The 24,300-nt window shown below is 56.0% G+C and overlaps 1 protein-coding gene across 8 annotated transcripts; it reads right to left on the bottom strand.

Moving 5' to 3' along the window:
- Positions 1-655: 655 nt before the first annotated feature.
- Positions 656-22,216, bottom strand: MAP7D1 (MAP7 domain containing 1). 8 transcript variants are annotated; one of them, XM_045858927.1, is made up of 18 exons: positions 21,901-22,216; positions 9,473-9,826; positions 9,203-9,271; positions 8,560-8,723; positions 7,536-7,650; positions 5,988-6,098; positions 4,733-4,855; positions 4,464-4,636; positions 4,217-4,362; positions 3,404-3,732; positions 2,910-3,087; positions 2,684-2,822; positions 2,468-2,572; positions 2,115-2,168; positions 1,890-1,935; positions 1,697-1,787; positions 1,389-1,582; positions 656-1,240 (listed from the first exon to the last, which is right to left on the bottom strand). In XM_045858927.1, the coding sequence occupies exons 1-18, from the start codon at positions 21,944-21,946 to the stop codon at positions 1,230-1,232; spliced, it is 2,448 nt and encodes an 815-aa protein (XP_045714883.1). In that variant the 5' UTR covers positions 21,947-22,216; the 3' UTR covers positions 656-1,229. The 8 variants fall into 8 exon arrangements, with proteins under 8 accessions (XP_045714883.1, XP_045714884.1, XP_045714880.1 ...); XM_045858928.1 differs by having other exon boundaries at positions 1,890-1,932; positions 21,901-22,215; XM_045858924.1 differs by having other exon boundaries at positions 4,464-4,855.
- Positions 22,217-24,300: the final 2,084 nt, after the last annotated feature.

Below are 24,300 nucleotides of genomic sequence, written 5' to 3'. Positions count from 1 at the left end.
ACTCAGCCCAGCCCTCGTGCAACATGGAAGGAACTACACGGGGTGTGAACACGAGGCGGCAGGACACTGGAGGGTCAAACACGCCTGGCTACTTCACGGTCTGTTTTTCAAAAGTGAGGAAGCCTCTCCTAGGAGCCCAGGAGGCTTTTCTTTCTGTCTCCTGGCTGGAATTGTGTCATGTGCCCGTACCTAAGCCAATCACCCACGAGGGCTTTCGGACCACCATTTTTGGCTCATTACTATAATAATTCACCCTGGGGCTACAGTCCATCTCCACTGAAGCACAGAGTGGGATCCAGGAGGAAGATGGCCACCTGAACAAAATCAGAATTCTGCTTGGAATGAGGAAGCAGGGATGGGAATGGGTGTTGAGTCGGCAACTCAGTGTCTACAACACTCACCTGCTAAGCTGTAAACTCCCTGAGAAAAGAGGCTACATCTTTTCCTACTAGAGTGTTCCCAGCATGTAGCCCCCTGCCTGACAGAGAGTAGATGCAATCATCCTCGTTAAATAAATAAATGAATGAATCCACAACTAAGCTGGAAGACCACCAGGCCTACTGCTGGGTCAGGGCAGAGCCCCAAGCCCTGGCTCTGTAAGTTCCTCTTAGAGCTCAGGAGGCCACCTGCTACAACCCCCAAGGATAGACAGGACTGGCAGAATTATTCTCACTTTATTTCTGGAGAAGTTTGATCAGATGCAGTAACACTGATTCCAGGCGAGGGCAGGGGCATGGGTACCCCTAAAGCAACCAGCATCCTGTGGCCCAAGGTGTTCCCCCTACCCCCAGACCTGGGGTCCCCCTCAGTTACAGTTAAATAGAGAGAGGAAGATCTCCCCAGGGAGTCTTGGGAGGGTCTGCCTCCTGCGCCCGCTCCCTCCAGGCAGAGGAGTCTGAGCACGAGCTATTTACAGTATTCACATCCACTGTACCCCACCAAACCAAGGCAAATACTACAGGCGGCCCTTTCCCGAGGGAGGAGGCCAAAGAGGCTGTGAGTGTATGTGTGTGTGTGGGAGGTGTCCGCGCGAGTGAGCACACAAATGCACAGAGGAGCAGGGTCTGGCTCCAGTCAAAGAGACAACAGTCTATAAGGTGCTGATTAAAAATAACAGGACCCACCCCGGGGCCCAGGCCACTTCCGGCTTTGTCCTGTCTCTTTTCCAGACATCCTGGCAGATGACACAGAGGAGCGCTCATAGCTGTGCCTGGGTCCAAGGCAGCCCCTTAGAGGACTTCTGGGGAAAAAGCGGGAGGGGAACAGTCAGGCCAGCTATGCCTCCAAGCCCAACCAGCCAGGGTGGGGGCTGGGGTGTGGAGTGTGAGGAGGCCTCTTGGCAGGGCTGGGGGGTTCTGGGAAGGCCGCCAGGAGTCAGGGATTCCTACCTGTGACCTGCGGGGGCTGCACCACAGCTTTCTTGAGGAAGGCTTCTGCTTCTGCGAAGGGCAGGAGTGCCTCTGCCGTTCGGCCTAGACTCTTGTCACCAGTGGGTCCCTTGGGGGAGAAGCCGTTCTCCTGGTGCGCTGGGAGAGGCTGCAGGCCATTCACCAGGGGCCCCGGGGACTCCTTGCTTGGCAGGCTGTGGGTGCAGGGCCAGAGCTCAGCACCTGGAGTCCTAGCACAGCCCAGGCACCCACAGCTCCAGCCTGCCCCTGACTCCCTGCTCAGGGCCCCCGAGGGTGGGAGCTGGTACCTCCATTGAGGTTCCTGGGAGGCCAGCTCCTCTTTCTGCACAGCCTCCTTCTGCAGCCCTGGGGATCGAGGCTCCCCGGATTTGACAGGGTCTAAGAAAGGGGAGAAATGGCCGTCAGCTGCTGGCTGGTGAGAAGAGGAGGTGTGATGATGGGGTGGCGAAGGGGACAGAGTGAGGGGAATAGGACCTTTACCTGGGCTAGAATTATTGGTGTTTGCCTCCTTTCTTTCCGGCTTCTGCTTTGAAGAGGAAGAGCAATCAGACCCAAGGTGTATCTGGCCAACAGACTGATGTGCTGAATTCTTCTTTCCCCCACCCAGACCCTGAGCAGCCGGCTACAGCCTCCTTCCTCCACCCTGAGTGCCTTTCCTCCTCACTCGGCCCTGACTCCCAACGCTGCCCTTTGGGGAATCCTGACCTTGGTTTCAGCAGCTTCTGACTTCCGAGTTCTCTTCATGATTTCCTCCAGACGCTGTTGGGAGGGCCCACATCGGTTAGACTCCAGTGCTGCCCTAATCCTACACCTCCCACCAGCCAGCCCCAGTTCTAGGGATTCCCGGCCCTTCCAGCTCTTACCCGTCCTTTACAGGCCAGGAACAGGAACTCGCCCCAATGCCCTTTTGTCCTACCTTTTACAAGTTCAGGGTAGGGCCCACTCTCCTATCCCCATTAGTCCCGTTGGTGGAAAGAGGGACCCAGCCAAGAAGATGGCCCGCCCACCAGTGGCCTCGCTCTGCCCACAGAAGTCCCACCCACTGCTTGATCCATTACCTTCTTGCGCTCCTGCCGCTCCTGCTCCTCGCGCTGGAAGTGCTTTTCCCGCTCCAGACGTTGCCGTTCTGCCTCTTCCCGGGACCGAGCTTCGGCCTCCTCTTTCTGCCAAAGCCCCCAGAGAGCTTTAAGCAGCTGAACTCCACCTTCCCTCCAGGCCAGCTCCAGCCCAGCCGCAGCCCAGCCCAGCCCAGCCCAGCCTGCCCGTGGGGGCACCTGCTTCTGCAGCCTCTCCTGCTCCTCCTGTTCGGCCTGCGCCTTTTCTCGGGCCTCCTGCTCCTCCCGCCTCCGGGCCTCTGCCTCCCTCTCAGCCCGGGCCTCGGCCTCCCGAGCCAGCTGCTCCTCTCGCATTCGCCTGCGGGACACAGGGAATTCGTGCTCAGCCCCTTGCTTCTTTAGCAGGCCCCATATAGGCCCCCTTGGTCCCCAATTGTGCACTCACTTGTCCCTTTCTGCCTGCAGCTTCCGCTCCTGTTCCTCACGCTCCCGCTGCTCACGGGCCTGGCGCCGCTTCTCAGCCAGGAGCCGCGTAGCCTCTTCTCGGTCTGTGGTGCCGGCCATGGGTTTGCTAGGGGCGGCTGTGGGGGTGGGCACTGGGGGTGAGGTCAGGACAGTGGTATCTGGGGTGGAATCAAGGTCCAGGAGTCAGCACACAACAGCTCGGGCACTTCCAGCACCCCTGCAAGTCCAGTGCTTCCTAGACTCTGGGCGACCCACCCATCCAACTTCTACCACCCACTTGAGTGGTGAGATCCTCTTTTCTGGCCCGTGTCCTGGGATTGGACTTGTGGAGGGCAGGGGCCTCCTCTTCCTGTCTGCCAACACCCAGTCCCCAGTCATCTCTGGACCCACACCGCTGACCACCTCCCCTACACAGGCAAAGAGAAGACATTCTCTTGCCCCGTCCACCTTTCTGCATCTTCTCTTCATGCCCACCTGCAGGGATGTCAGCTGTGGGCTGTTCCTTCTGGGGCTGGGCTGGGGTGGGCGAGGGCACTGGCGAGGGTGCCGGTGAGGATGGGGCTGCAGGTTCCTTCTCTTCAATGGCCTTGCCCTTGCTCTGGTTCTTGTCCTCGTGTCCTGCTGTGCTGGGGCTCTCCTTTGCCTCATCCTTCCTCCGAACCCGCCCCTTGGGTGATGCAGTGGTGCCTCGGGGGGATGGTGGTTTTGGGGGCAGAGCGTGGTTGAGCCCCGGGCTGGGGCAGGGAGAGGCAGGCCTGTGCCAGGATGTGGAGGGAGAGGACGGCCGGGCCTTAGGTTTGGGACTGAGAGAAAAGGGAAATGTTAGGCCTGGAGGACACAGTGTCCTCACGGACACACACACACACGGGGTGTGTCATTCCTCAGGGAACCGTCCCTTCCAGCCTAGGTCAGCATCCCCATATGCTCTCACAGAACCGGAGTATTTCCTTTGAGAGTATGTGTCTCAGTTTGTAATTGCACATTCATGTCATTAATGTCTGTCTCCCCACTAGACAGTAAGATATTAAGAGCAAAAATGACGCCTGGTTTGGCTCACAAAGTTTCCTCAGCACCTAGAACAGAACCTGGCAGGTCCATTCATTCATTCAACAGGCATTTGTTGAGTGCTTACCAGATGCCAGGCACTATGCTAGGTGCTAGGGTGCTTCAGTGATCGAAACATTCGAAACAAAAATCTGCCCTCAAGGAGTTTTCATTCTAGAGGTGGCTGCCCAACAAATACTTGTGAATGAATGAGTGGCCTGGTGACAGGCAGGCGGTGCCCACCTGAGTTCAGAGGCTGCGCCAGCAGAGAGGCGCGGGCGTGGAGAGGCAGGCAGTGACTGACGCTTCTTCAGGTTGCGCTCCCGGGCCAGAGCACTCTTCTCCTTCTCATTTTCCCGCTCCTTGTCCTTCTTCTCCTTTTTCTGCACCTGTGAGGAAGGGGAGGGAGAGTGGGGAGGCAGGGAGCAGAGGTCAGTGCTGTCCACACTCCCAAGCTGGGTTCCCCGTCCCCACCTGAGCGGCTACTTACCGGGGATGCCTGGGGCTTGCGGTGGGCGGGGGCGGGGCTGCCCACTGAGCTGGGCTTGCGGCGCTCCCCACGCTCCCCGGAGGAGGGGGTGCAGCGATGCATGCTGCTGCGGGGGGCGCTGCAGGGCGGCATCAGGGGGCTGGCGGAGGCCGAGCGCGGGCACACCGGCACGGCTGCAGAAGGATGAGTGTGGTCGGGGTGTGGCCCACACGTGAGGCTGGCCCCTGCCCGGCCCCTTGTGGGGGCTCTCCCAGGGCCGCTGCCCCTACCCTGGTCCCGGCCATTGCGCGGCAGTGTGACTGCACTGCGACTCCGTGCCAGGAAGGAGAGGGTGGGCGTCATGAGACGGTCCACGATGCTGCTCTCCCATGCACTCAGCTGCAGGCTTCGATCTAGGGGGAGAATGCCAGGAGGAGCTGGTCACCACAGGAGTCAGGCAAAAGCAAAGTGGGGTGACCAGGTACCATTCCATGCCAAGCTGCAGGAGTTTCCCCCAGGAGGACTCTATCCGATCACCCCTGGCCACACTTCTCTGCCTGGGGTCTGACCCCCCAATGCAGACTGAGGCAACAAGACACTTTGCAGGGCAACGTGCTGCAGAGCTTGAGGGGCTCCTCCTACTGCTCTTCCCAGGTGAAAGGACTCTGAACTGTGAGCTGCCCAGGGTTGGCGTCCCACTGTAGGGCCCTTTCCCTCCTGCTGTCAGAGGGCTGGGAGGTAGGACCCCATGGATTTGGGACAGTAAGGGTCCTCGTGCTCCTCTGACTCAGGAGGGTCCCAACTTTCAGGCGTCGCATGCCAGGGAGAGGCTGCTAGGGGGCCTGGCTGCCCTGGGCCACCCTGCTCTGTCCCCTCAGCTGCTGGGTTATTTTTAAACCTCAGTCAGGTGGGTTTGGTACAACAGCTGATTTGGTTGCTAGGCAACAGAGCAACCAAATAAAAGCTGGAGAAACTTATAAATAACTCCTACCATGGTCCTTCACATGTGAGCACCAGGGCAGTGGGAAGCAGAGGCTATGCCACCCTGGTTGGCCACAACTCTGGAGCCAGCCAAGGCCATGGCCGGGCTCTGAAGGCAGAGAGGGCAGGGTGCATGGGCCCTCCGGGGTAGAGGAAGAAGAAGGGACCCCTCCACACACACACAGCACCCAGGCCAGTCTGGTACTCGGGGGCAGGGCCACCTGTCTAGGGCTGGCCTAGGCCAGCTGGCTGTGGTTGTGGACGAGGCTGCCTGCCCATTACCACCCCCACCCCCACCTGCTCATGAGGCCCCTGCCAGGCTCTCTGCCTGCTCTCTGCCCTTTGTCTCTCTCCTCCTCCCTGCAGGGCACATCTCTGTCCTCAGGGTCCAGACCCAAATGCCGGCTCCCCCGAGGGGCACAGAGCCCCAGGTGGGGTGGAGTGGGGATGGAGACCTGGGGTGTGTGAGGGCTCCTGGGACCTGGGGCTCTTGCCTAGCTCTGGAGGAGGCTTGGCTGAGGCTACAAGGGACTCTGGAGGGAGCAGGGCTGGGCCTTCTCTTACTTCTACTGGGGGAGTTCCAGAGCGTGGCAGAGGACTTTGAGAGCCGCTTGTTGATTATAGAGTCCACGTGTTTGGGCAGGTTTACTGCCGACACAGAGCACCTGCTCCCACCTAGAGGGGAAAAGACACGGCATTAGGGCCGGGCCACACAGGAGCCGGGGCGCACTGAGGCCTTCCATGCAGGATGCTCCGCGGGCAGGTGGAAGGGCAGGAGTGGGCAGGCTAGGAAGGGGAGGAGGAGGCAGACTTGGCTCCGGGAGGAGGGTGGGGGGTAGGTGATCGGGGACAACCTGGATTGGGGGAGCCGACGGAGAAGGAGCAGAGGAAGGAGCTGGAGTAAAACTAGAGAAACTACAGCCTTCCTGGCCAGGAAGCCATTCCCTAGGGCTGGGCGCTGCAAGCCCTCCCCCTCGACCACCCAGTGTTGCAATTGCTGACACTGCCGGGCCAAGGCGCTATGGCTACAATCCCCACGTAATGGGACAAATGCAGAGACGTCCCTAAACAGAAGAATCCACAGTCACAGTCATTCGCACAAGTCCACCTACTCATACGGAAAAAGACAAAGACGTGCAGGCACAGGCAGATAGGGTGACGGGCACTTCTGCATGCGTACGTATGTGCAGACATGCACAGACACAGAAACACGGACACGAACAGGGAAGGTGTCGGACCCGGATGCACACAGGCACAAACACATCGAGGCAACTCGATCACGGTATTTGTAACGGCTCACAGTCATGGGGGTGCTTACCGTGTACCAGGCACTGTGCTGGACACCACACACATGTTACCTCACTTGATCCTCCCAAACATCTACCTACAACCTCGGAGGCAAGTAGTATTGTTATGCCCATTTTACGGAGGAGGAAAGTGAGACATCGAGAAGTTAGAGGTCACGCCGCAAGTGCCAGAGCTGGGACTCTAACCCAATTCTGCCTGACTTGGGAGCCCTCGCTGAGGTCCACAAGGCCACAGACGCACCACAGCAAACACATGTCACAACACACAATGCCCAGAGCCATGAGCACGTACACCAGAAGATACACAGCTAGAAATACTGAACCTTGCCATTACATAAAGATATCCAAACACAGTGGTACATACATGCCAGCAAAGAATCAGACCAAAATCCACGACGGCCCTACGTGAAGAAAACTTAAAGACAAAAATCTACCTTCTAGGACAGATACATAAGGAGGTGTGTGTGTGACAGTTTCCTTTAAACAGCCCACGTCTACAGGGCATTATAGTCCTCTTTTATGTATCATCAACTAACAATAATTGTCAGGAGCAAAGAAGGCTAAACCCAAAATGACAGGTTTGACAAGCAAACCGAGAGAGAGAGAATCTGCCTCTGACTTGATTGTGGAAGTCCTTGGGCGGGGACAATTTGGTTTCTAGACTATTCCAGAAGACACACGAGTCACACGGAGCAAGGCATACCTGCTGTAGGGAGCTGCCATCCTCGCACTGAAGCGGCTCCCTTCCCCCACTCCTCAGGCCCCGGCCTCACCCACCCACCCCCCAGACCCCCAGTCCACTCACTGGTCTTACGTCCTGGGGAGCTGTGGTGCAGGGCCCCTGCCCAGGACCAGCGCTGCTGCCGGATTTCTGCCCACGTTTTCTTCACTGACCGCTGGATGGCTGCTTCATAGCGCTCCTGGTGGGGAGGGCGAGAAGAGAGAGAGGTCTGGGCTCAGAGTCATTCATGGCACCTGGGACAAAGACCCCTCTCTCTCCTGTGACAATGCGCTCCCCCAGATATTTTCTCTGACTCACTGCAGGTAACCAAGGTTACTGAATCCTTGCTATGATTAAGGACTGTTCGCAACAGATCCCTTTCAACTTGTTCTTGAGGAGCTTTTCACTGTTCTTGAGTCATTTCCTGAGTGTGTGAGCTGTTTCTCCGAGCACAGCGTGGGACTCTCCCTGCCTGAGGATCCCAGGTGGGGCCGTGTCCCCTTGGCACTGAGGATCCTGACCGTGGGGCCATGTTTTCCTTTCAGCCTGAGGTCACTGGGCAGAGCCAGGCCACCTTCTCCTTTCATTTCCTCACTGGTGCCCACGCCAAGTCTCTGCTCACATCGTGGAGCTCAGCACACACACACATCTCTGCACTGGTGCGCGTGCGTGCGCACACGCGCGCACACACACACACACACACACACACACACGCGGCCCTGGCCGGGTGGCTCAGTTGGCTGGAACGTCATCCTGGTGTGCCAGCATCTCAGATTTGGTCTCCACTCAGGGCACATACAAGAATCGGTCAAAGAATTCATGAATGGGTGGAACAGCAAGTCAATGTTTCTCTCTCTCTCTCAAATCGATAAATAAAAATTAATGACAACAACGAGCAAATACACATATGGGGTGCACACAGAAATACCTGTACCGACTGCACACGGCTACAGGTGCCTGCACTGGCTAGTACTGACCCAAACATGCCTGCAGCTGCACGGATGCCCAGGTGTGGCACCCACAGAGACCCAGCTGCAGGACCACAGATGTGCGCGCGCACAGGTATGCAGATCCACGCACGCTCCGTCAGACGTCAACACAAACGCACCTTGTTTTTCTCGAGCTTCTGCCGCTGCCGCTCCTCCAGAGCCGCTCGGCGCTGCTCGGCTTTCAGCCGCTGCTCCTCCAGCCGCCGCCGGCGCTCCTGGAGCTGCTTCTCCCGCAGTGCTTTGGCCTTCTCCTCCTTTTCCAGCCACACTGCCTTCTTGGCCGCTGTGGGAAAGGAGCCCCGAGAGGAGTGAGGGAGTCTGCACAGAGCGGGTCTTCCTCCTACCTGCTCGGTGGGGGGTGCCTCAGCTCCCAGGCCTCAGAACGGGAGGCCTCTGCCCCCGAACTGGCCTCGGGGTCACTCGGCACTCAAGGACGGACGAGGTCCGGATCCCTGTGCCAGATCCCTGTCTGACTGTGGGGCCCGTTGGACAGATTTTCGTGGACGGTGACCGAAAGCACGAGCCTCTGGTCTGTGTCTCAGGCGCTGCATGAGCGGCGTGACTTAGGCAAATGATTTCATCTCTCTGAGCCTGGGGCCCCGTCCTCAGTATGGGTTGAGAGCATTAGCTGGGCCAACGTGTGTGCCGCTCTTAGCACTGTGCACATAATTAAGTGCTCCAGAAGTGTTAACGTTATGAATAGGACCTTAAGGGTGATGACGATGAGGGCAAGGAAGGTGATGATGTTTCCCAAACACTCACCCAGGTACTTGGCCCGCTCTTCTCGCCGCTCCTTTGCCAGCTTGTGTCTCTCTCCTGCTTTCTTCGCATCTTAGTAGAGGGAACAAGGACAGATTTAGGTCAAGTGGCTAGTCCAAAGGAGGACAGTGAGCCTCAGGGCCCTCCCCCTAGGCCACCCCCCATCCCTTGCCCCATCTCCCCCCGGGCAGAGGAGATTCCCTCTGGTGGTATCATCCAGGGCTGGGACCCCGAGCTAAGGAGTTCGGCCGGGTCTAAGGACATCACACAGACCTTGTTTGGCAGAAGGGCTGTCGGAGGCTGGCACTGCCATTGGGGACGGCTGGCTGCTCCTTCGAGGAGGCCTGGGATCCCGTGGGCCCATGGCTGGTGGGGTGGGTCCCCTGATCTTCGCTTCTGAGAAAGGGGACTCTTCCTGCTGCAGGGCCGGTCTAGGCCCGAGCGGCCCTGGGGGGCTTTCTGGTTCCAGTGGGAGCTGCTTAGAGTTAGTGGCATTCTTCATGGCTGGAGGGGTATCCGGGGGAGTGTCGGGGATGAGGGCTGACATCGATGGCGGCGGCGGTGGTGGCGGCGAGGGGTCGCCCTCCGGAGAAGGTCTGGGCTCTGGGGGGGTCCTGGCTGCCACAGCTGGAAGACCAACACAAAAGAGGAGAGTCACACGGTACACAGGCACCATTAGTTCAACTTGAAGCTCTCTTTCCCTTGCCCAACTGTCTCATTCATTCATTCATTCATTCACCCAACATGCTCGTTGAGCTCCTTCTATGTACTAGGTCCTGTTCCAGATACTCATGATATCATGGTGAGAAAATAGCCACGGTCCCACCCTCTAGCAGAGCAGACAAGGAGCTAGGCAGTTACAGCAGAGAATAAGTACTATGTCGGGGGCGGGGGGCGGTAACGCAACAGAGATGGTTAACCTACATTTGGGGGTTTTCTAAAGAAGTAACGACTAAACCGAGCTCTGAAAGGTGAGCTAGAGCTGGCAAAACCAGGAGAGGGTTCCGGCAAAGAGAAGAGCATTGACAAAGGGTAGAAGGGAAAGGGGTGTTTTGGAAAAACTGAGAAAAAGTTTGTACCGAATGGTCATGATTGGTTTCCACGTCTGCCTCCCTCACCTTTCCGCTTCACCTCAGGGGCACCGTGAACCCCGGGTCTGGGACTCAGAGGGCGCCGGTGCTGGGCACACGGGACCGGCAAAGAGGAAGGACAGCACGCGAGCACCAGTGGGACCCCCGTCGGTGGGCAGCCAGCTCTGCCCACTGTGTGACCTTTCTTCTTTCCCAACCACCCTCAGATTTCTTCTTTTAAGACATTAATATTTCAGACGCCTTGTAAAAGATCCCAAAGAACGAAGTCAGAAAGCCACATGATCTGGTGCCACCTGCGCATGTACAGGTGGGCACGTGGACACTGCGGGGCAGCCAAAGACAGGGCTGGGCACCACTGCGTGGGGGCCCGGCTCTGACGTCAGCACCGGAGACAGGGAGGGAGGGCCCGCTTCCCCGGCAGGCAGACTGGGGCAGGCCAGGCAACTTTGCTAAGCCTTCACTCTGTCTCGCTCTCTCTTTTTAAAAAGATTTTATTTATTCACTTTTTTTTTAAAGAGAGGGGGAGGGAGGGAGAAAGAGGAGGAAAGAAACATAAATGTGCAAAAGATACATCAATTGGTTGCCTCTTTCACACCCCCCAACTGGGGAACCTGGCCGGCAACCCAGGTATATGATGATGCCCTGACTGGGAATCAAACCTGTGACCTTTTGGTTTGCAGGCTGGCGCTCAACCCACTGAGCAACACCAGCCAGGGCTAAGCCTCAGCTTTCCTATCTATAAAATGGGGCAATGACCCCAAGATAGAAGAGCTGTCAGTAAAGTGCCTGGCACAACTCATGTGCCAGGAAACAGCACTTACCTCCTTTTCCCTGTGGGACACAGAAAGCTCCCAAAGAGAAGCCTCTGCATGAGCCCTAGGGTGCCACCTGAGGCTACTCTGGGCACTGAAGGGACAAGTGGTGACACAGCCACTGACCTGGGTTTAGGGAGCAGGACCACGGTCCATGGGAAAGTGAATCTGGGGAAGCGTTTTTTTGCTCTTATTAGGTGCCTCCACTACACTAGGTCTTCGGCTCCGAGAACTGTGGCCCTCTCAGGAGATGGCAAACTCCCCATCCCTATGGGTGACAATGTGTGCGCGCAGGGACTCCCAAGGAGTCACCTTTGGGACTGGGCACCTTTTTCACGGAGACAGGCGTCTGGTGGTTGAGTACGGGCTCTAAGGACAGACTATGTGAATGTGAACTCTGACTTCCCCACTAGCTGTGTGGCCTGGGGCTGGTTACAGACCCTCTCTGTGCCACAGCCAGCTCCTCTTCTACAAAACACAGACAGCACCTACTGCACGGGCAGGACTGTGTGGAGTTTTAGTGATAGCAATAACCATGAGTGGTTATATATTTCTCCAGAGCTTTCTATATTGAAAGTGTTTTACACACATTAGTTTAATCCTCACTGACGATACTTAAGGAAGGAGGCACTATAAATATCTTTTGCACAGATGAGAAAGTAAAGCAAAGAGATATCGAGTAAAGTGACTTGAAGTCACTCAGCTGGTAAGTGATGGCAGCTGGACTGGAAGCCAGCCTCTGTCACCGGAGTCCATGCCTTTACCCATCACACTGCCCTGCCTGTTTGAGGCAGCATGAGGTAATACGTGTTACACAAGGAAATTATGTAAGGCTCACACTATTTCCCCCTCATTCCTTTCCTTCTGGCTTTCTGGGCCCCGGGAAAGAGCCTCAACTGAGGCCCTGCCTCCCCAGCGGCACCCAGACTCCAGGCCAGTCTGCGCAGCTCTCCCTGCGCCAGTGCCAGAAAGCTGCCTTGTCACTGCTGGTCTACTTCCCGGCCACCTGCAAACTCCTTTCCAACCCCAACGGGCCAGAACACTACAGCGGGTCCTCAAATAACGTAGTTTCATACATCTTTTTGTTGATGCCGTAGGAACTTCACTGTTGTTTCTATCAATCAGCCTACGGTAAAACTGGTTACATTCTATGTTGTTTCACTTAAAGTCACAGAACTGACTGACGATGTTAAGTGAGGACTTACCGTAGTAGCTTACAATGAATTCATCACGATGAATGCTTACTATGTGCCAGGAGCTGAGCTAGATCCTTAAAAAAAAATTTTTTTTAGAACTAGTACGTGGCATCATTTGAACCCAGGACTGCTTGGGACCGAAAGGAAAGCTAAGGCATTTAGGCGTATCAGCACTCAGCTTGAAGGCTGAGTGAGGGTGAGGTCCGCATGTTGCCATTCTCCTAGCACCTGTGCGTGCTGCGGGTGTTGCAAGGAGTACGGGTAGGCGGATGTTTGTCTAGACCTAGGCAAATCACACCCACCAGGCAAGGCTGTGAATCTCCACCAGCTCCTGATGATCTATCTCCACCAGCTCCTGATGAGCTGTGTAAAGGGAACCTGGGAGGAGGGCGGGAGGACCTGCACCTGGGCGGCAGACGCAGCAGAGTTAGAAAGGGCTTAGGCTTTGGAGTTGGAGAGGCCTGAGTGGGGAAACCTGGCCCTGCTGTGGACAAGCCCTGCTCCTGTCTGAACCTGTTTCCTCACCAAGTTGTTGGGACCAAGTTGTTAGGTCAGGCCCCCACTCCCGCTGCTCCCCGACACTGCTCTTCTCAGGGTCCCCAGGGACCTCCACGTTGTTGAACTCAGCAGCCTTCTCTCAGGCCTTGTCTGGCTAACTTTTCAGCCCACCTGACACAGTCGATCCCTTGGTGCTCCTTGAACACTTTCTTGACTCGGCTTTGAAGACAACGCCCTCCTGTGTTTCCTTCTACATTGCTGGCTATGACTTTTCAGATGTCTTTGCTGATCCCTCCTTAACTTGCTAACCTCTCAGCACCGAGTGCCCCAGAGCTCAGTGGAGGACCGCATCTCTCTGCTGTCTACACGCACCTCCTCGGTGATCTCATCCAGACTCACGGCTTCCATGCCATCATCACTCTGCTGACGACAACCGAATTTCTTTCTCCAGCCCAGACCTCTCCCTTAAGTTCCAGTTTCGCTCGTGCAACACCCTGCTTGACACCCTGGATGTCTTACAGACACCCCAAATCTAACACATGCAGAAATGACTTTCTGATTTACACCCCCCACACCCCCCCAGGCTGCTCCTCTCCCAGGTTTCCCATCTCAGCCAATGGCAACCCTGTCCTTCCAGTTTCTTGGGCCAAAACCCGTGGAGTCATTTTAGAATCTTTTTCTTATCTGATACCCTATATCTAATCTCTCAGTATATCTTTTTGGCTCAATGTGGCAAATATACTCTGAATCCAATCACTTTTACAACCTCCGCTTCTAACATCTTAGTTCAGCCACTGCCATCCCCTTATTAGAGACCACTCCCCTCCACTGCCGTTCTTCATGCCCCTTTGGTCTTTTCCTAGCACAGCAGCAAGGGGACTCTGTTTAAAAACAAGTCAGATCAGATCATGCCCTGAACCTCCAGAGATTCCCCGTCTCCCAAGGAGGAAAAGGCAGAGGCACCACAATGGCCTCCAAGGGCCCTTTCAGGACTCTCCCTCCCTCTCAGGCCTCATCTCTTCCTCCCCTTCGCCCCGGCTCGGTCTGTCCCAGCCACTGCCCCTTACGTGTGCCAGGCACGCTGCTGCCTCGGGGCTTCGCACCCGCTGTGCCCTCTGCCAAGAATTCTCTGTCCCCGGTTCATGCGAGTCTCACTTCCTCAACTCCTTCAGGTCTTAACCAGGATGTCACTTCTCAGTGTTGCCTTCTCGGACTCCCTATCCAAAATTACAAACTGTAGGTGACGTCTCCCTCCCTTTTCCAGCTGTACTTCCTTCTGTTCAACTCTAGTATGCTCCACAAGCATTAATACCCTTTCAACACTCCCCCAACTGGCAGAAGATAATCTCTATGAGGGAACGAGTTTTTGTCTATATCATTAGCCATTGTATCTCTAGCGCCAGCAGACGCCGGCACACAGGAGCTCCGCAACTATCTGCTGAATGAACAAATCAATGAACTCCACCCTGGCAGATACCATCAGCATCTCTCTTACCTGGCTGACTGCAAAGTCCTCCCACTGCCCTCCCCACGCCCATTCTCGCACTGCGCCCGATGGAGCAGCCCGAGTAATTGTTTCCAAATGTAAATCTGAAACCTCTCAGTGGCTTCCCCACTGCTCTGCAGATAAAATTCTTCAACCCAAGATGCAAATCCGGCATAGTCTGAAGTCCCCAACCTTTTGAATCTCCTCTCCACCTTCGTTTCCCACTTGCTCTCAGTGTCACAGCCGCACTGACCTTTTAATTCAGATAACCAGCCACACAGCCCCTAGCCTGGAGGGGAGCATGCTCTTTCTCTTCTGTCCTTAGACAACTCCCAGTGACCCTTCGTATCCTACCCAGTTCAGTCAGCGTTCCCTCAGGGAAGCCTTTTCCTGGCTTCTCTGACCAGGGTGAAGTCCCTCTTACATACAGCCCTGGCTCCAGGGGCCTCTCGTTAGGAGCTCTGTGACTGCTAAAGTCTCAAACTTCCTCAGGTGGTTCTTTTTTTCATTGTCAGCTTCCCCCAGGTTGTGAGGAGGCCCTATGAGGGCGGGGCCCCGTCGGCCTTGCTCTCTGCTGCATCACCAGCAGACACCACACTGCCAAGTACACGCAGACAGTCAAGAAATGCCATTAAATGAGACTAAAATGCTGCATTGGAAGCCACCCTGTCCTAAAACAGATGCAGAGATTTTTACTCCAACAAAGACTAAAACCGTGTGGCAATTTATGGCAAAGGAATAAACTCTTGAAGGGAAGCGAAACAAGCAGCTCCATCTCAGCTGAGTTTGGGCAGCTTCCTGGACGGAGGCGCTCAGGTAGAAGTTAATAATAATAATAAAGAGTGTTTATTCCAGCAGCTGAAAAAGACTTCTAGAGAGGCAAATAGGACTTTTGGAACTCTTTTTTGGACCTGGCGGACTATTGACCTGGAATACAAATATTTTTCCTCAGAATTATGCCAGACTTAATGAAATGTCATTGGGGCAGTGTTATCCAGAATAGATTATATTAAGCCAAATTAATTCCTTGGTAAATTATCTATATGGTATGGTTTAGCTAATTTCTGATGAGTCCCATTTTCAATCCTAACATGTGATCTTTCATTTTATTTTATTGTTGGTTTGTGTCTAAATGTGAGGTTTTAGCCCTGGCTGGCCTGAAAACCAAAAGGTCGCTGGTCCAAGTCCCAGTGAGGGCATGTGCCGGGGTGGCAGGCCAGGTCCCAAGTTGGGGGCATGCGAGAGGGAACTGATTAATTCAATGTTTCTCTCCCTCTCTTTCTCCCTCCCTTCACCTCTCTCTAAAAATAAATAAATAAATTCTTTAAAAAAATTAAATAAATATGAGGTTTTAGCCACTGTTAGTTTTATTTTGCTACATTGATATCTCCCAGAAGTATTTGTTCAGAAGTGGATAAGAGACCGTTTGTGTTTATTTCCTGGCACGAGGAGCGCTGGCAGGGCAAAGGCGCAGGAGCTGGTCACAGGGTCAGCAAGTCCTGTGTTCTCAAGAGCCCCAAGAAGGGCTGCATCTGGGGTCTGTGGAGAGATCCAGGCCAAGCCTCTCGGAGGGCCCGTCACATCACTCGCCCTCTCCACCCTCTGGGAGCTGGCAGTCCCGTCAGTCCTCTCCTCCTTCCCTCCTCCCACCTCAACCACTGCCGCCGCCCCCGGGCCAAAGACTCCCAACACTGAGAACTCAGCCTGGCTTTTCAGTTTGCCTCCCTGCCTCCCTGCCGGTGCGACAGCCACAGAGTGAAGAGCCGGGGTCTTAATCCTTTTTGCAGCCACGGAGTGGGAGTCCTGTGTCGGTTTAAGGAACACCTGCATGGGCGAATGGATGGATGGCAGACTGTGGAAGCTACGTAGCCAGCATATAGTCGAAAACACGTAACCTCTCTAATCCTAAACATCTTGATCATTATCAGAGCCCTGTCTGTGTATGCCCTGCCAGCTGCTAAGCCCAGGAAGGGAAACAAACCAATGTATCGAAGCCCTGCTGTATCCTAGGAACTTTCCCTCATCTCATTGAATTCTTATGACAGTCTTAAAGGGAAAGTACCGATGGATGGTCCCTGATGCACAGGTAAGAAAACTTAGATGAGGTGAATTGCTCATGGCAATGTGAGAGGTAGGACATGAACCCAAGGCTATCTGATGACAAAACCCTTATGTCAAAACTGTTTCTGGTAGGCGTCACCCTTCCCCAAGGCTCCAGCCTATTCCTTGAAGCAGGAAATGATTAGGTGGTTCCCCCAGGGAGGTGACCCCTAAGGAGATTACCCCCATGACGAGGAAGGGTGCAGGTGGGGCCTGCAGGCACTGAGCTCAGAGTACAGGAATGCAGGGAAGGCAGGCTCCTGCCCAGGCTGGCCACCAGGAGGCAGGAAGTGAGGCATCCCAGCAGAGGGTGCAGGGGACAGAGCAAGAGAGTGCCAGGGAGAGCTGGTGGGGAGGGGATGCACAGACAGCACCGCTGAGTGGGCAGCACGGGGAGACAGAGGCAGGAGGGGGAGAGAGGAACTGGGACAGAGATCAGCACCTCTAGCCAGAGCCCTCCTGGCTCTCACAGGAGCTCCTTAGGTGGTAGCACTGACCAGACAGATGAAGAGTGAGGCCAACAAAGGGGAAAAGATACACAGAGAGAGAGTGAGTACACGCCACAGAGAAACACCCAGTGTGGACAGAGCCCCACAATGGCAAAAGACGAGCACATTCTCTCTCTCTCTCCCCCTTCACATGTACGCATGGAGACAGGGATCCCCTGTGTGCCTCAGAGACACACAGAGCACTCAATGTCCCCAGTATATTTACACAGCCTCATCCAGGTCACTTCTGCCTTGCCCCTCCGGGCCCAGGGAGAGTCCCGTTAACAGTAGCAACAGCTAATGCTGTGTCACTGACAACCGAACGCTTTAAACATGTCAGTCCATTTCATCTTCACCACAATCCTATGAGGCAGATCACATTACCCCGTTTTACAAATGAGGAAACACATTCAGAGATATTAAGATGCTTGCTTAAGCCACACGGCCGGTCAGTAGCAAAGCTGGGGTTTGCACACAAATCAGTTTGACAAGTTTCTACCCTCAGTCTAACCACCCAAAGGGGCAACCTCCTGAGCTTCCTCCCTTTCTGGAGAGACCTGCTGGGAGCATGGGGGTAGGCAGGAAGGACAAACCCGGGGGGATGGATGCCTGATTGTGGGGCTGGGAGAGAGGGGCCCTTAGGGGGCAGCATTACTTCCGGCAGAGCAGGCGCTGAGGGAGTGAACTGGGAGGGGGCAGCCTGCTCCAGCGAAAGGTCCTCAGAACCTAGGCCACAGACCCTTGGCCAGACACTGGGGCCAGGCCACAGGCCTCTGATAAAGCTGGGAACCCAACGGAGACTGCAGATCTGAAGGAGCTCTCTGGCCGGGTTGGCGGCCATTGTTCCGAGCCTCCAATCAGGAGCACCCACTTCCTGTTATTTTAGGCGGCAGGAAATGACCCCATCCCGCAGCCCTGGCTCCAGCATGGCCCTCCCTCGGCCCCGGCTGAGCTGCCCACACTGAGGCCTAGATGCTGAGGGCAGAGGCCCAGCTTCAAGCCAAGGCCTAAGGATGGCCCACTGGCTGGACTGCCTGAGCCCAAGGCCTTCTTCTGGTCCGACTTATTCAGACTCCAACCTGGCAGGACTGGGCATTAGGGGGAGGCACACACTCTACCTCTGCCTACTCAAGAAAAAGATCATGGGCTCCCCAAGACCAAGATGCCCACAGAAGATCAGTCATGCAAGGGAAGTAGGCCAGATTGTCACCCACCAGCTTGGCATGATAATGCAGCAGAGAGGTTTGGTGCATGGGCTTTAGAGCGAGACAGGCCTGGGTTCAAATCCTGCCCCTGCCACTTCCTACCTGTGTGACTTTAGGCAAGTGATTTTGCTTCTCTGAGCCTCATCTGTAAAATGGGGATAATACTAGTCTGTACTTATGTTTTGACGATCAAATGAGACAAGGCATGTGACATGCTGAGCACTGTGCCTGGCACAGAGAAGGCCCTTAATAAGTAGGAGTGGAAAGTAAGTCCACCAGAGAGTCTATTCCTCACCCACATCTGCTCTAACAACTCGCAAGGAGTGCTGCTGATGGCCGCAGTGATACCACGTTCTCTAACCCCTACCATGCTGTCTGCTCCCCTCAGGACAGAGCTGCAGCTGAGAGGTGATGGAGGAGCCGCTGAGGGCTGTGCCCCGGGGTGCCAGGCAGAGCCGCCACTGTCAACAAAGCTGCATTATCTGGACCTGGCTCTTTGACTCCCTCACTGGCCCCAAGGCGCGGCAGGGACCCAAGGACACGACTCGCAGCTGCTTTTGGCCTAACGTACAGCCTAGGTCAGACCTGAGACCTGCCCTGACTGCCCTCAAGTGCCACCACTGCTAGCGTGGGCCCTGCTTTCCATGCCTTTCCCCAGTCCCTCAGCCCTGCCCATCACCAACTGATAGCCTCCTGAGGGAAAGCAGGGGGTGAACTGGCATAGTGCCCTTCCCTCCTCATCTGCGTCTGCATGACTGCTCATTGGGGGCTCTCATTAGAGGCCTCATTACTGGGCCCACCAGGCCAAGGAGGGAGGACGCCCTCAGGGGGAGGTGCTAGCCAGGCTGGTTGCTGTAAGCGGAATTGTGGACCATCATGCTGGCCTCACGGATATCTCTCCTTTCAGGTCCACCTTGATGCCTCCTCCTCCTCTGTGAAGCCTTCCAAAAGCAGAGCCCTCTGACCACTGTATTCTACCTGGGTTTCCCTGCAGTGAACACACCTACCTCCCACTGTGGGCCAGCAGCTCCCTGAGGGTAGGTACTGTCTGATTCACGTCTCTGCTGTCTGCACAGCTGGTCCCGAGCTGGCACAGGGCAACCACAGGCGGTGTGCTGGGTGGCCGGCTGCACCCGTCTCCTGTGTCCTCTCCTATCCCCACTGTCCCACCACACCTTGGCTCACATCTGTCTAGAAGTCCCACCCCCCTTGCTGTGTTCCCCATTTACCTCCTGAAGTTCTAACCAATCACATCTCCTCCTCAGGTCTCCAGAGGAATTGACAATACTAATGACAAAAAAACGAATTGCTAGTGTTTATTGAGCACTAAGTGCATGCCAGGGCTGAGGCTAAAGGTTTTATGTGTTTGTGTAATTAACGATCCTACTGTCTGTATGAAATAATTTCTAAAATCATTCTCATGTCATAGATGGGAAAACTTAGGACTTCAGTTAAGCGACTTACCTGAGGTCACATAGTAATAAGTTATGAAATGGAGACTCAAACTCTGATTCCAGAGTCTACACTCTTAAGCAAAGTGACTCTCAACCCCTGCCCTTGAGTCCCCTAAACGTGTCTCCTCCCTCTCTGCTGGCACCAGTTCCGACCGGCATGACACAGTATCGGTAACGACACTGCCCTGAGGGTGTCCGTGTGCCAGGGTCTTTCAGGTACCTCATCTCTAACCCCCAAGATTGATAACGCTGCCTCCATTTTTCAGGGGCATACACTGTGTCTGGAGAAGTCACTTGCTCTGGTCCAGTTGCCAGTAATTGGCTTACTGGGATTTCCATCCTGGTCTTCTGACCCAAAGGTGGTACCATACTTGTCCGCTACTCCATGTTGCCTCCTGTTAATGCTCAGTGCGCAAAAGATTCATGTCATGTGCACTCAGTCTCAGGGCCATGCACCAGACTCTCACAGAGCACAACTAGTGGGCAGGACCTTTATTCCTAGGAAACCCTTGGCTCAGAGGGGACCTCTGTCACCTTCCACTTCTCTCTGTGTAAGGAACAGGCAACATTACAATCCAGGTTCTCACGTTACTCCATCCAGACCCCTGCACACAGAATAATCTTCTCAACTAGGACCCTGTATACAGGCCCCATGCAGGCTTCCCAGTACAGACAAGCATCCCACCCAAGTGCCCTAATTATAAAGTGACCAGCCACTCAGGCCCTCATCTATAGCCCAGTCATCACCCCGATTTAGGCCATTATGGACACACTGGTGCTGGGGACCCTCAGGTGCAAGGGCCAGTAACCAGCCGGAGCAGACCTAGGCTGGGCCTCTCGGGTATCCCTTCTCAGACTCTGCCCAGAGCCATGGCATACCCAAGCACCCTTGTTTTGGCACAACCTACAAACCTCCTGAACCACACCGGCCTAATAGCCTCCCTTCTGCGTCCTCCACCTCCCACACCCATAGGGTCCCCTCACAGCACCCAAGCCAGCATGGGGAGGAACCCACCCACAGCCAAGCGGCTCCACCTTGTCCTGGGTTCTCCACACCCACAGACACTGTTTCATCCTGCACCCACGCCCCAGGGGCCAGGGAGGTGACAATGGGGATTAGGCTCTAGGACTCCTTGGAGGTGTGGGGATGGGGCCACCTCCCCCCTGAGTCAGTGGGAACTGAATTTGGGTCCTCAGTAATCATCCTCTTCCCTCCCCTTCCAGGAAGAAAAAGAAAGAGAAATCCCTCCCTCCAACACCAGGCCCAACCAGAAATCTGTCCCCACCCCCTCATCAGCTGCTCCCAGATCCGAATGGGATTTGCAGAAGTCCTGGGCGATGGTGGTTGGGTAGGTGGGGTGAGGGGAGGGAGAGCTTTGATGGTCTGGGGCCTGGAGAGAGACAGAGAGAAAGAAAGAAAGAAAGGGAGAGAGACAGTAAGGGTGTATGTATCCAAAGTCTCAGGCTGAGGAATGATGTGTCAAGTCCGTGGAGTGCCGGCTCAAGCCTTCACCTCATTCTCCAGCGGGAGACTCAGGCCCAGAGAGGCTGGAAAGGAGGACGAGCGGGATAAGCAGATTTATTTCTCTCCCCTTCCTCCCCAAATCCGGCTGGGTGGGCTCCGGAGTAGGCCAAGCTGCAGGGGAGTCGGCCCACTCCCCAGCTCCCGCCCTCGCCCCAAACAATGCTACCTCCCCCTCCCCCTCGCCTTTATCCGGCGGGTTACTTGGCAGCGGCCGCTAAAGACCTCCCTCTTCCCTCCCCTCCCCTCCCCTCTCGCCTCGCCTCTCTGCCCGCCCGCAGCAGCAACAGGCCCTTTGCGCGGCAGCTGGAGGGATGGGGTGGGGGCGAGGTCTGAGCTCGGGCCTGAGCGTGGGGTGGTACCAGGGGCCCAGGCTTCGGTACGCAGGGCTTCTTCAGTCCTGAGAATCGGGGCCCGCAACACACACATTCAGGCTAGAGTCACACGTGCTGACCGAGGATAGGAAGGAGGACAGACGCGCCCTGGCTCAGTAGAAGAGGATCTTCAGGGCCTGGGTGGATGGGAAGGGGGGTGGGGGCAGGGAAGTCGAGGTGGCACTGGGCTGGGGTTGGCGGGGGAGGAAGGGTCACCCGACAACTCCGGAGCGGGATCCTTGCGGATCCCGCCGCCTAGTGCGCCCCAGCTCCCGAGTTGAGAGAAGGGGTAGCTGTCAGAAGATGCATCAGTAGTCCGAGTCGCCGCCACCGCAGCAGCCTTTATTTTTAAACTTTAACTGGTCAGAGGGCGCGGCGGGGGAGGGGTCCCCGCCCAGCGAGCCAGCCTTGTCCTCGGCCTCCCCGAGGATCCTCGACCTCCCCCCATCTCGCCTCTGCGTGGCTCCCGGCATACCTGAGGGTGCGCCGGCACCCGGCTCTGCTTGTGGGCCGTTCTCCATGGCTGCGGCGTCACTGGGGTGTCTTGGGGTCTTGGCGGCGGCGGCCAGCGGCCAGGACAGGGGTCCCGCGGCGCATCACGCCCAGCCCGGCCCGGCGGGCAACGACTCGGAGGCGAGACGCTCCAGGGAAGGTAGAGGCTGGCTCGCCTGGTGACCTGAGAGGCTCGGAGTCGCCGGTCGCCCAGGTTCTAAAGGGCCCGGCTGCGATCTTGCTCCCTGCCGGGCGCCGGCCCAGTCACCGCCGCGGCCCAACCCTATTGTACCGCCCGGGCAGGGCCTGGCCTCTCCGCTGGAGCGTACCAAGTGCGACGCGGGGAGAGCCACCTCCGCAGTGCCCGGGGACCGAGCCGCTGCGCGCCCCTCCCACCCGCTTCGCCCCGGACCTGGGGCGCCGAACCTCAAACCTCCTGACACCTCTCCTGTGGTCGCAGCTGAGGGAACACTAAGCCTGCGGGAGGATCCGCATCGAGCTGCCTCCCCCTGCGGCCGTGCGTTGGTACGCGCTGCCGCGCGAGAGGACTATGTAGGGAGCGCTCTGGTGACTCACCCGCCGCTAGGACTGGGCGGGGGAAGCGGAGCTGGGAGCCCCCAGTCCCACCTTGGAGCCTGGGAGCTCAGGCTCTGGGGCCTTGGCGGTAGCTTCAAGTCTAAATTCTCTCCCAAGCCGACCTCAAATAAAATCCTGAAGGAGGGTCACAGGGAGACCCCTAAATGGGCTAGGCTATCTCTTTGCAGCATCCTACGGTTGGTGTCTTCCCTGCTTCTCTCGGGTAATTACAGGCTTGCATCACTGCCTTACCAAGGTCTCTAATCTGCTGGGTCCCTCCCAGCTCCATACTGGGTGGTCTTGGCCCAGTACCTCCCCACCCCTCGTCAGAAGACCCTGTCGATTCTAGGAAGAATTTTCTCCCCTGTGGCCTGTTGATGGAGTGACTGAGCCCCTTCTGACTCCCCTCCCACAAGGAACCCCACTTCCCTGCCCTGCGGAGTGAATGCCCCAAATCCCGTTAGTGCCAGCTGAGGTGGGGCCTCCAGCCAAGTCAGGCGAATGCTGGGCAGAGAAGGGGGAGCCTGCTGGGAAGGTGGATCGATGATGGTGGTGCTGCAGAGATTGACAGAGCAAGGGAGGAGGTGCAACTGGGCCTGCCCACCCCAGCCCTGCCCTTTGTCCTGAACTCTAGAAGGTCATTTCTCCAGTTCTCCGGGTCTCCATTGTCCAGAGATTAGGCCCATTGAGATGTTGTTCTCCTGCCCCCCTTTCCCGCCGATGTCCCCTTCCTTTGAGCAGCTCCAGAGAGCAGCCCTTTCAGGGAGGAGGGCAGAGAACAAAGGGGTCTGGGTTTCGGGAGGAGTAAGTAACTCCGGGGCCTGAGCTCCCTGGGGGAGGGGATGGGGAAGGACTAGTTCTCCCTCCAGCCCAAAATCATTAGCAGAAGTTGATAGAAAGCCTGCAGGTGGAGCGGGTAACCTTAAACTAGTGTCTTTTAACTTTTCTGAAAGCCGGTTTGCTCTTCTATAAAGTCAGGAAAATAATGGAATGACAGGGTATCGTGGGGTTGTTGGAAAAGGTGAAAAATACTGTAACACAGATGAAGTGCTGAGCACAGAGCCTGGCATACAGGAAATGCTTAATAAATAGGCGTGATGATGGTGGTGGGGCTTCAAAGGCAAAAGCACATTGTGACAAGGAGCAGACGCCCCAATCTTTGTGAGCAGTCCTCCCATCTGCAGGGTGAGGGTGGGGGACTGTGCTAACGGTGATGTCCAGGACTGTCCTTTGTGAGGTCAGAGAGGCCTCAAGACCTGCATGTTCCAGAGCTGGACAGGCCCACCCTGAGCCAGGCAGCAACTAGACTCAGGAGAATTCATGAACAGAACCCACCAGAGGGAGAGCCATCAGAGATGCTTCTTCCTCTGCCTCCCACCTCTGCTCTTGAGCTGACCTCAGGGCAAAGACGTGTAGGTGGGAGAAGTGAGATGCCCTTGTTGGCTAGAGCTCAGAAATAGTGGAGGGGGAAATGGTAGCTAAAAAAGAAAAGATAGGCCAGGGATGGGTTTGAGTGCCAGTGGGCATTGTGAGCTACAGGATGCAGATCATGGAGAGCTGCTGAAGAGTCTTCAGAAGGGGAGGGTGAGCAGTGCTATAGAACTGGAAACCCTCTGTTGGGTCCAAGGATCTGAGATTGACTTTGTGGAGCTCACTGCAAAGAGACAGTGCATGGTATTAGCCTCCATCAGTGATAGCCAACCAGAGGCAATTTAGCCCCCTATGGGACATTTGGCAATGTTAGAGGCACTTTTGTCACAACTGGGGCTGTTACTAAAATCCAGTGCTTAGATGATAGAGATGCCAT

The sequence above is a fragment of the Phyllostomus hastatus genome, unplaced genomic scaffold (assembly GCF_019186645.2).
Source record: "Phyllostomus hastatus isolate PE091 unplaced genomic scaffold, TTU_PhHast_1.1 phas_scaffold_182, whole genome shotgun sequence".
NCBI classification, from domain to species: domain Eukaryota; kingdom Metazoa; phylum Chordata; class Mammalia; order Chiroptera; family Phyllostomidae; genus Phyllostomus; species Phyllostomus hastatus.
This window is presented reverse-complemented; position numbering and strand designations above follow the sequence as displayed.